The 11,693-nt window shown below is 43.3% G+C and overlaps 1 protein-coding gene across 1 annotated transcript; it reads right to left on the bottom strand.

Moving 5' to 3' along the window:
- Window positions 1-1,561: 1,561 nt before the first annotated feature.
- Window positions 1,562-2,951, bottom strand: LOC310992312 (uncharacterized protein; the record flags this gene model as incomplete). The annotated part of the gene is made up of 2 exons (XM_083980326.1): window positions 1,562-2,237; window positions 2,653-2,951. 2 exons carry the CDS (start codon window positions 2,949-2,951, stop codon window positions 1,562-1,564), a joined length of 975 nt encoding a protein of 324 aa, XP_083836452.1.
- Window positions 2,952-11,693: the final 8,742 nt, after the last annotated feature.

The following is an 11,693-nucleotide window of genomic DNA, read 5'->3' as shown; positions in this document are numbered from 1 at the left end:
CGGGGGAGAGTTCCTGCCTCAGGTGGAGGAGTTTAAGTATCTTGGGGTCTTGTTCACAAGTGAGGGGAGAATGGAGCACAAGATTGACAGGCGGATCGGTGCAGCGGCCGCAGTAATGTGGTCATTGTATCAGTCCGTCGTGGTGAAGAACGAGCTGGACACCAGGACACGCTGGAGTGACTACGTCACTCGGCTGGCCTGGGAACGCCTTGGGGTCCCCCCGCAAGAGCTGGAGGAAGTGCAAAACCATCAGTGAATGGAATAAACTCCCTGAGCACCTCAAAAACACCACTGACTACCTCTGTTTTACTCATAAGGTCAGAAACTGGATTCTGACCATATAATCATATTATTATTATTATTATTATTATTATTATTATTATCATATAATAATAATAATTTCTCTATAGATCAATCCTCAAGTGACAGCGAGGGCACAGCTGCTGCTGCTGCTCCTGCTCCTGCTGCTGCTGCTGCTGCTGCTCCTGCCTCAACCAATGGTATGTACTGTACAGAAGCAGGATTGTGATTTATTTGTAGGGCTCCAGTCTAAATTAAAAATGAATGTTTACAGACTATGCCACCAACAGAATGTTGTGATTTTGATTTCATACAGGTGCACGGACAGGGAAGAGGAAGAGAGTGGGGGGGATTGATGCACCCAAGGATGAAAGGGACCAGAGGCTTGAGGATCTCATCATGCTAAGCCTGCAGAAGCCACCTCCACCACCTCCACCTGCATGGATCGAGGATGAGAGATTTTTGTCCAGTCTGGCTCCTTCCCTCCATAGGCTGCCACCCCAGCAAAGGGACTACATAAAATTCCAAATCCACAAATGAATATATGACAACACGGTATAGTGACACTGAACATGGATGTACTGGAGTAGCTGGGGTGGCAGCCTCTGCTGGGAACGAGCCAGGCTGGTATTTAGTTTTTGTTCTTTAAGCCTGGTTTTTGTTGTTCGGTTCTGTTTGTATTAACCACTTAGTTTTTTTGTTATTTTATTTTTGTATTCATTTTTAAGTAGATATATATTTTCTTGTGTATATTTATATACAACTACTATATTTTTTTGAGAGAGAGATTTATTTATTATATTATTTTTCCATATTAAAAAGATATATCTTAATGACTACTATTTCTCATGTCATTCTTTCACACATTCTTTCAAGTACAATGATATTGTAGACTGGCCAGTTTCAAAATGATAATTTAAGTAAAGAAAAAGTTTTATGGTGTAATTGGTGATGGTGATGTAATGGTGTAAAAAAAAGGATTATTGCTCAATACTTTTATTTGGGTGGCTCTTAAAAGAGCCGTTTTTGGGGTGATTGTGCACTACACATTATGCTGCCATGGGACCACTCCCTCCGTGTTGAAGAAGGCTGAGAAGGTGTCCCGAACTCTGATGGCCTCCCTCGCCGAGTTGTTTGCCCCAACTCTTCCCAGACCTGGAAGTGGCTCGACCTCACTCCCCGTGATGCTTCCTCCAACTCCCGGTGTCTGGGCTGTCATGCGTAAGAAGTTGTGAAGAACACAAGTCGCCTTCACACACTTCTATGCCACTTCCGGCCGGACCTCGAGGACACGGTGGTAAATCCTCCACTGAGCCGCCAGGATGCCGAAGGCATTCTCCACCACCAGCCGGGCCCGGGACAAACGGTAGTTAAAGATCCTCTTGTCTCTGGGGAGGATGCGCCCAGGGAATGGCCTCATCAGGTTCCTCCGGAGCGGGAACGCTTCATCAGCCACAAAACAATGAGGCTGGGGTCCTCTGTGTTCTGCGGCTGGTAGAGGCTGGTCCGCTGGCAAGTGGAGGGTTCCAGCACGAAGTGCCTGGCCAAAGGCAGAGTTAGCCAGGATACCTCCGTCACTGGTTCTCCCGAAGCCCCCGACATCAATCACCCTGAACCGGTAATTGGCATCGACCACGGCCAAGAGGACAATGGAGTATGTCCCCTTGTAGTTGAAAAACATGGATCCTGAGTTGGGAGGGGCCTTCAACACCACATGCTTTCCATCCAAAGCTCCACAGCAGAGAGGGAAGTTCCACCTCTCTTCAAACTGCTCCGCAATGGACTTCCAGGTTTCTGTGGTGGGCACAGCCATGAAGTCCCCGACCAGGCAGTCCCAGATGGCACTGACAACAGCAGGAACAATGACGGACACAGTAGAAATTCCCACACGGAAGCTGTTGGCAATGCTCCTGTAGGAGTCTCCTGTGGCCAGGAACCTACAAAATAGATAATGGGTCAGGCTTTAATTTTCTTGAAAACCTTAAAAACAGCCCACGGAATATCACTTAAAAATTCTCCAAACATTTAACAACATTTACACTATTATTAATTTATTGGAAACTGCAAGCTTTGTTATTTAAAAAAAAGTCAATGTATATTATCCATATGTAAAAGATTAGGTATAATTGTGTAATCTCATTCTGAAATAAGAACCATTTTCAAATCTTAATAAGGAAAACTGATAACTAATTAAAGAGTTAATAAATACTGAAAATATGAAGTGAAAATTAAAAACGTTTGTTTATGCAGGTATAGGTTGATGTGCATTTATCACACCACGTAGGCTCCTGTACAGTGGGTAAAATTAGTAGCATACTTTATTCTAGTCTATTGTATGAAACCGCAACTCACCTCAGACAGATTGACAGGCGCTCCGCAGCGGGGATGGAGCGCCTGTAGTTAGTGTCCAGGCGGGAGATCCTGGCACCGACCCGAGCTAACAGGTCATCGAACTGGGCTCCGGTCAGCCTGAGGTACCGCTGGAAGCGGTCGTCATCCAGACGGAGCTCCTTGAGGAGACGGTGGAATTCCCCCAGCTCCGTGCGTCTCCGGAGGACCTCATGAACCCAGACACGACGGCGGGTGGTTGTCCGGCGTTTCTGGTACTTGTACAGCAGGTACAACGCAGCAACGGTGGTGATATCAGCCATGATCGGCGTGGAAAGAGAACGGGTTGAGAAATACCGGTAAATGAGCGGAGCGTCACGCGCGAGCGATGGACGCGAATGAACCAAAATGACCAAGCGGCGCGAATGAAGCGTCAGACGCGATAGTATTCGCGTCTATCGCGTCCGGTGTGAACGCCGCTTAAGACAGCGTAAGACAGCATAAAGCAGCGGCTCGCAGTGAGCTGCAGAGACTGTAATCTGCATGTTACTCTACAGTTCTCATTAATTCAACGGTGGCGCTGCTCTGCGAGCGACCCGGACTCTGGCTGCTCCTTTGTTTGTTTGTTTGTTTGTTTGTTTTTAAGTAAGTTTTTGCTCGTTTCACTGATCGTGTGAGTGTGTACGATAGTTCTGAGGAACACCATGGCGTTATTTGCACAAGGATTGTTATTGTCACTGATTGTTTGGGAACTCCTGCGGGCGTGCCAAACATTTCCATGTGTGGAAGGTGGATTGCCACTCATCTACTCCAGAGACACGCTGTTGTCTCTCCGCTACACAGGAATAACATCGCCGCCCGCTGATTTACCCAACCTGCCCGGAGTATCTACAGTGCCGCTGTCTCACAGGAAACTACGGAGGAGAGGCCGACGCGGGGGGATCCGACAGCGTCTCTGGCGGAGAGGCAGCAGGCCTCCGCTGCCCGGCATGATCCTCAGCAACACTCGCTCTCTCAGGTGCAAAATGGACGAGCTCCGCACCAACACGAGGGTATGTTTTGAATACCGCGAGGCGGGCTTGCTGGTGTTTACTGAGACCTGGCTTCATGAAGACATTCCCAACTCCCTGATCGAGCTGGAGGGTTTTTCTCTGGTTCGTGCTGACAGGAACGGAAACTCGGGGAAAAGTCGAGGTGGAGGTATCTGCGTGTTTGTGAATGACAGCTGGTGCAGAAACTGCTCCGTGAGAGAGACTGTATGCAGCCCAGATGTTGAACTGCTGTGCATTTCTCTAAGGCCCTTTTACCTCCCAAGGGAGTTTGGTAATATTGTTATCTGCTCAGTGTATGTGCCCCCCAGTGGTAACGCGGCCCGGGCTGCAGCACGTATTGCAGACTGTGTACACAATCAACTGCAGCGCACCCCGGGAGCCCCGGTTTTCATTCTGGGGGATGTTAACCACTGCAAACTGGAGGCGTCCCTTCCTGGATTTGAACAATATGTTAAGTGTGGCACTCGAGACAGCAAAGTGTTGGACAAATGATATGGAAACATAAAGAATGCATACAGTGCCAGACCAAAGCCCCCCCTGTCTAACTCAGACCATAACACAGTCCACCTGATACCCACCTATAAGACGGTTTTAAAGAGCAGCAAACCACTAACCAAGACTGTGACTGTATGGTCTAAGGACAGTATAGAGACACTGAAGGGCTCGTTCCTCTGTACGGACTGGGACATTTTTCATGGTTTAGGTATTGATGAAGCCACAGACACAATTACAGAGTATATTAAATTTTGTGTGGATTGTGTGGTTACTAAGAAGGTTATCACAATCTATCCTAACAATAAGCCATACATCACCAAGGAGCTAAAGGACTGTATCAACCGAAAGAAATTAGCTTTTAGGAATCAGGACAGAATGGGGTTAAAATCAGTGCAAAGGGAACTTCATCAGTCTTTAAGGGAAGCAAGAAGAAAACACAGGGATGTTATTGAACAGAATTTTGCCTCTATGGACTCTGGGTCTCCATCAAAGCTGCTACTAACATGACAACACATAGGAAGTGCCTCACAACATGTAATGAGCTGAGCAAAGCTAATGAACTTAACAATTTCTTTCTCAGATTTGACATGATTTTTCACTGGAATGCAATACTGTACTGCAGTCAATTACAACTGACCCCTGTTCAAGGTTAGTAGTTGACCCTTTCCAAATTCAGTCACTTTTCAGCCACGTATGTAAAAAGAAGTCTGCAGGCCCCGATGGCATCTCTGCTTTCCTATTGAACACCTTTGCAGCAGAGCTAACCCCAGCATGGTGCCCTGTGTTCCAGAAATCTGCAGACTCTCATTTAGTTCCTGCCCTCTGGAAAAGAGCTACCATTGTTCCCATCCCAAAGAAATCTTGTCCCACAGAAAATAATGATTTTAGACCGGTGGCTTTAACTTCTATTGTCATGAAATGTTTTGAAAAATATATGGTGTCCATGCTTAAATGTGACGTTAAATCAGAACTAGACCCACTACAGTTTGCCTATAGGCAGGGGAGGAGCACAGACGATGCAATTAACAGCATCACCTATATGACTCTCAGGCACCTGGAAGATCCCAAGGCCTATGCACGCCTTTTGTTTGTTGATTTTAGCTCAGCTTTTAACACACTGCAGCCTCACCTGCTCCTACAGAAACTGACCCAGATGAATGTTAATCCCTTTATTAAATGGTTTTATTATTTTTTAACAGATAGAACCCAAAATGTCAGAATTAACGACTCAATCTCTGAATCCAAATGCATTAATACAGGTGCACCACAGGGCTGCTTAAGTTCTCCGGTCCTGTTTACATTGTATACAAATGACTGCATTAACTCTCTTCCCGGCAACATGTTTTTTAAATTTTCAGACGACACAGCCATTCTCAGCCTGCTCCACCAGAACTCAGACCCCTCATCATACTTCACAGAAGTGAACAATTTTGTTCAGTGGTGTGATGAGAACTACCTCATTATCAACACAAAAAAAACTGAGGAGATGGTGCTGGACCCCCGGTCAGTGGGGGATCATACCCCACTGGCCATACATGGGGAGGAAATTAAACAGGTCACATCCTACAGGTACCTGGGCATCCAGATGGATGACCTCTTCAGCTGGAGTGATCATGTTGATTTGGTCTGTTGTCGCTTACAGCAAAGGCTGTATTTTTTACGTAGGCTGAGGGTGTTTGGGGTCAGTCAAAACATTATGTTTCTTTTTTTATCAGGCAGTAATAGAGAGTGTTATTAGATATGGCATAACAGCGTGGTATGGCAACCTCTCTGCACAGTCCAAAGCCAAGCTGCAGCGTCTGGTCTATACGGCTATGAAGGTGATGGGGAGGACTGACAAACCCTCCCTCCAGTCCATCTACGAGCAGTCTGTAGTCAGGCAGGCACGGAGGGTTTTGTCAGACCCTTCCCACATCCTTCTAGAAAACTACGAGCTCTTGCCTTCCCGTAGAAGGTATAGACTCCCTAAATGCAGACTGAATCGTTTTAAATTCTCTTTTGTACCCACCTCCATCAAACTTTTAAACAGCTCTGTAGATGGTGTACGCTGAGGCCTGGGAGGTGCAATAACTCTTGTTTTTATTTTTTTATCTGGGAGATGTGCAATAACTGATGCTTGTCTGTTTGTTTGTTTGTTTGTTTACTTTTTAATATTTTTAAACCCTTAACTGGGTGTGTTATGAGTGTGTGTGTACATGTCAACTGTTATTTATGTATTTTATGTATATTAAGGCAGCTTTTTTACCATGCACTGAGTCCACAACAAATTTACCCTGTGGGACATTAAAGTTTAATCTTCTTCTTCTTCTTCTTCTTCTTCTAAGACAAACTCAGTGCTGTTGTTATTTTGGCGTAGTTACGGCCGACAGTAACTGTTGCGTTTCTAATAATAAAGAAAGGTGAGACCAACTCCTCGTCATTCTTCTGACGTCCGGTCGGACGCTACAATATCATTTGCGCTGAACAATGAGCACTTTATGTGAAATCCTATGTACTTGAATGTATTTGATTGATTTACTTTAAATACCCAGAAAATCCCTGCACACTTAGTGTAGGCACTCTACTTGTCACTTTGCACTTAAAGCAGATATCAGCTTCACGGCTGTTTCGGCTAATGCTGCGTTCAAGGCAGGCTTTTGAAACCGTAAGTTACAGCTTCAAGTCACAACTACGACTTGGTAGCGTTCCAGGTAACCCGTAGCTCGTGTTTTTACCATCCTGTTGTCTGTGAAAGTTCCCTATAACGGCCACTCGTAACTTCCGACCCGTGAACTCGTACCAGATCGAACTGGTATGACTTCACAGGAAGGAAAAACACAAAGTACGAGTTTCTTTGAACGCACCATGAGTTAGCAGCCCCCGCCCTTGTCAGGCATCAATTGGTCCTCGTGCTACGTCACCACATTCACGCGCATCCCTTGGCTGCACACACAGCCCTTCATGCCGTTCTCTCTCCTCATTGGATAACACTTGTATCCCACAAGGAAAATTTTCTCCTCGGGTTACAGCAGAGCAGAGTGACGGAGAGACTCGTGTTTAGGCTGAAATACTTCATGTAAGTGATTGCTGACGGAAAATAGGACTATTTAGGACTTATATTAACAAAAACATTCCACTGATATCTGCTTTAATGAAATATCCTAAATACTTGAATACTTATTTTAAATACTCAGAACATCTCAGCGCACTTTAGGTAGGCTTTGTAATTGTCATGTTGTCATTTGTTTATTTTCTTATTGCTGTGTTTGTCACAGTCTTTGTTGTATTTTATTGTACCCCATGTTACCCCATTATATTGTACCCCTAAGGACTACAGATGGAAATTAGCGGCTCCGCTAAATCTGGTGCAGCCATCTTTTTATTTTTTTTCCTAATAATTAATGCCACTGCACATTGTCCTTCTAAATTAAAGCAGAAGTAAGCGGAATGTTTGTGTTAATATAAGTCTTAAATAGTTCTATCTTCCGACAGCAATCACTTCTATAGAGTGTTTGGTCTGAAACACGGGTCTGTTAGTCACTCTGCTCTGCTGTAAGTCTAGGAGAAAACTTGTATACTTCTTTGTATCCTACAACCTTTATCCAATGAGGAGAGAGAATGGCATAAAGGGGCGGTCCTCTCTGTGTGTGCAGCCAAGGGATGCGCGTGAATGTGGTGACGTAGGGACGAGGACCAATAGATCCATGACGAGGGCGGGGACTGCTAACTCCATCGGCTGACAAGAAGTTAGCCAAAACCACCGGATCGCTTACTTCTGCTTTAAATAAATAAATACATTTTGCCTACTTTACTTTGATGCTAATGCAGCATTACTCTGAGTATTAGTCAGGGTCTTATGCAGAATAATTCAGTCATACAAAGATTAGACTACTGGGGTTTTTTGTGAGCCCTCCTAGGTGCTGGGCCCCTATAATTATCATCACCTTTCTCCCCTATGCAACGGCCCTGATTGTGATTATGATATTGTAAATTAATGCTGTAATGAGTCTATTTGCTTGATTATCAAACACAACACAAGAAACAACCATAGATTTTAGGAGTGTATTTCTCACATACACATTTTAAGTAGGCTAATATAACAAATACAAAATCTGGGTTTTTTACAGTACCCTAGTGTTTTCTGAATATTAACTTAAAATTCAAAATAGCCTAAATTAACAAAGAAAAGTAGCATACTTCCATGTGCAGATCATTTTCTGAACCTCCTCCCTGTTGACTCAGTGTTGTACTTATAGTAGGCTATGTGTCTTTATGTTAAATTAAAATGGGTAACTTTTTGTGCAGTTTCATAGTCTCCACTGCGTTGCCATCATTTATTACAATGCATTTCTCCCCCTCCCTCCTCTCTCACAGCACACAGGTGCTGCACTCACACCAATAACACAGACACACCCACTTACTCACAACACGGAGGGGAACAGAAGAGACAGCAGACGAGGGCCCCTGTTACTGTAAGAGAGAGAGAGAGAGAGAGAGAGAGAGAGAGAGAGAGAGAGAGAGAGAGAGAGAGAGAGAGAGAGAAGAAAGAAAATGAAACACTGGAGCTTTCTGGTCATTCGCCCCAACAGGAAAATACATCATCATTTTTTAACCGCACATGTGTTACAGGCACGGAGGTTAACCTTAGTTAGCTAGTAGCCTACTAGCGTTAAACGTTAGCTTATATAGCGTCTCTGTGTAACTCTAAAATTATAGTGTGTGTGTGTGTTTTGGTGGGGACAGCAGTGAAGAACTTGCATTGCTTTATACGTTAGCAGCAGGGGTTGGACACGGAAGTGTCCTCATATTGAAAGCCTTGTCGGAATGGTGGGATGATGGCATGTCGGAATAGCAGTAAATGGTGGTATGTGGGAGTGGTGGGATGTCAAAATGACAGCATGTAACCCCAAGCACTGACGAAACACGTCCGACATTCAGTTTCAGTGGACTGTGCCTTGCCGAGCGTTCACTGAGAAATAAACGGAAAACACACATGAGAACAGGACGTTTATTGCGGAAGAGACTACCTGTAGTGATGGAATGACTTGCAATTCCTTTCAAATTAAAAAATTGCACTTTTGAGACTTGGGACAGTTTTGTTTACAGTTCAAGTTTAAACTGGCCAATTTACAAGTTTGCCCTTAAAACCTGTTGTTTATGGTGAAAAGAAAAAATACATTTGTATTTTTTAAGAGATTTCTTGCAGAAGTCGAATCAAATCAAATCTTGATTAATCAATTTCGGACATTGTGAAACAAAATCAAATCAATTTAGGAAATTGGCCATGATACTCAGCCCTAGTATTTAGAGCAGATAAAGCTGCTCTGTTTTACTAAAGTCATTTTATGTGCTTGGTGATTTCATTTAAATATGGCTGGGTGATCAATAACACATTTCACACATCTCACTGCTCAACTTCCTCTGAAATAACGTGACCACACACACACGAACACACATACACATAGTCACATCATCTCCAGTTTCATTACTGCTCTGAAATCACACAGTTTCTCTGAAATCATGTGATCACATACAGGAGGAAGTTGGAGCATGCTGACAAATGAAAAACCTTTGACCTTTGATATACACATGTATCTTATATAAAGTATTCTCATTCTTCTATTACTGTACACCTACTTCATGTAGCCCAGCACCAACACACCAAGTCTGAACAGTTATAATCAATCAACGTAAGTTCACAGACTAAGACGCCCAGTCCCAAACTGCACAGTGATGAGTAAGTAGGACCAGGTCACAGTGGCATCACATAGAGCATCAATGACCCTCTGGCTGTCTTAACACTAGGCCTTAGTTAATGTTCATTTGAAGACAAAAGGCCTAGGTATATTCTCTCTGTCATGATTTGAGTTTCTGTTGCACCTCACAGGGACTCCAGAGTGTTTACAATTTAGATCATTTACAAAGTCATGTACTTGACATGATTGTTGATTTAACTTTTTTTCCTTCTCTTTCAGATTCACAGGTTCAACATTAGAGTAATAAAAAATTAAGTTAACGGTAGTTAGTTGATTTATTGTTCATTTTTACAGGTTCAGTGTTCTACTTCTGCAGGTAGGCCAAAAAAGAGCCATTTCACTAACTGTGTCTAACCATAGTTCTCAAGTCTCATGTACTGAGCATGAGAGACTTATTAGTTCACATGTTCACATGTTCATATGTTCATATGTGACATTTCTCATGCTGAGAAGTGATAAAACCTATTTTGGCCCCCGCAGTCCAAAAAATGGGGGCATTTTCCGAAAAGTTTTTTTTTTAATAGATTAAATGCACAAAGTTATCAACACTTAACTATCTGCCAACCCAAATAAATGTAAAGCATACCATTTCCTTTTCACAGAGAAGTGTGGAAGTAGTACAGTAGCTATGATGCAAGAGGCAGCTGCAGCAAACTATTCAGGCTTTATACATTTAGCTCTAGAGGTAAATACAGAGACTGCTTGAAGGCAAGGCCCATCAGTGGTTTTGGATGAATTTACCTCTAAAGCAACTCTGTCTGGTAACGTTGTGTTATTATTAGGGCTGGGACTTTAACGCGTTAATTACGATTAATTAATTACACAAAAATTAACGCGTTAAAAAAAATTAACGCATTTTATTCGCACTTATTTTTAAAAAAAATCTTTTTTTTTTTTTCTTTTTCTCACGTGTGTCTACGCGCGGTGCACCCGCACGCGAGAGAGGCGGCAGTTTGAGAGGCTGACTGGTAGAGATGAGAGCTGGTGAAACGCTAGCATGGTTATTTAAAACACCATCTCTGATCTCTGCCTGCACATAGATACACAGACACGGGCGCACGCTAAATGCGCTATATAGCGCTAAATCTATGACCTGTCACTGTCACAGGTGCATCTCATCTCATTATGATAGGACTTCACCCCCAGAGCTGTCTGTCTTCAGACTGTCCTGACCTGTCCCTGAACATCACACAGAGACAACATGGAGCTGCCTGTGTGATTGGTTACTGAGTTTTATTGATGTTTACATCAGGCTGAGTTCAACAAATCAGTTTCTGCTACTGTGATTTAAGTAGCCTAGTTAAATACTACAGTAATCATCATAGTGTATTAGAAGGAAAGACCATTTAATCTGTATGTATCAAATATCGATTAATGAATTAATCGATAATTTGCATCCCTAGTCTGTTGGTCTTGGTTAAGTACCACCTTGAATGCTTAAGCTTATGTATTCAGTCATTCAATGGTATACTAAAATCCATGTGAAAAAAAAAAGCTTCTCACTGTTCTCAGGTCAAATATTTATATGCGATTAATTGTGATTAATTAATTACAAAGCCTCTAATTAATTCGATTAATTTTTTTAATCGAGTCCCGGCCCTAGTTATTATCTCATAGCGTGGTGAATGTGCAGGTCACAACTTGTCGACCAGAGCCGTTGTGGAGTTGTTGGATTGTGTATTTAATGAGTTTGATGAGGGAAAACAAGAAATCCCATGAGCCTCCGTAGTGTAGGTCTGAGCAGCTCATGGCTCTGCTCCGCCGCTCTAAAAATAGCTTGCAC

The sequence above is a fragment of the Trachurus trachurus genome (genome assembly GCF_905171665.1).
Source record: "Trachurus trachurus genome assembly, chromosome: 10".
In the NCBI taxonomy this organism is placed as follows: Eukaryota; Metazoa; Chordata; class Actinopteri; order Carangiformes; family Carangidae; genus Trachurus; species Trachurus trachurus.
Note: the sequence above shows the minus strand (reverse complement) of the source record. Positions and strands in the feature narration are given on the sequence as shown.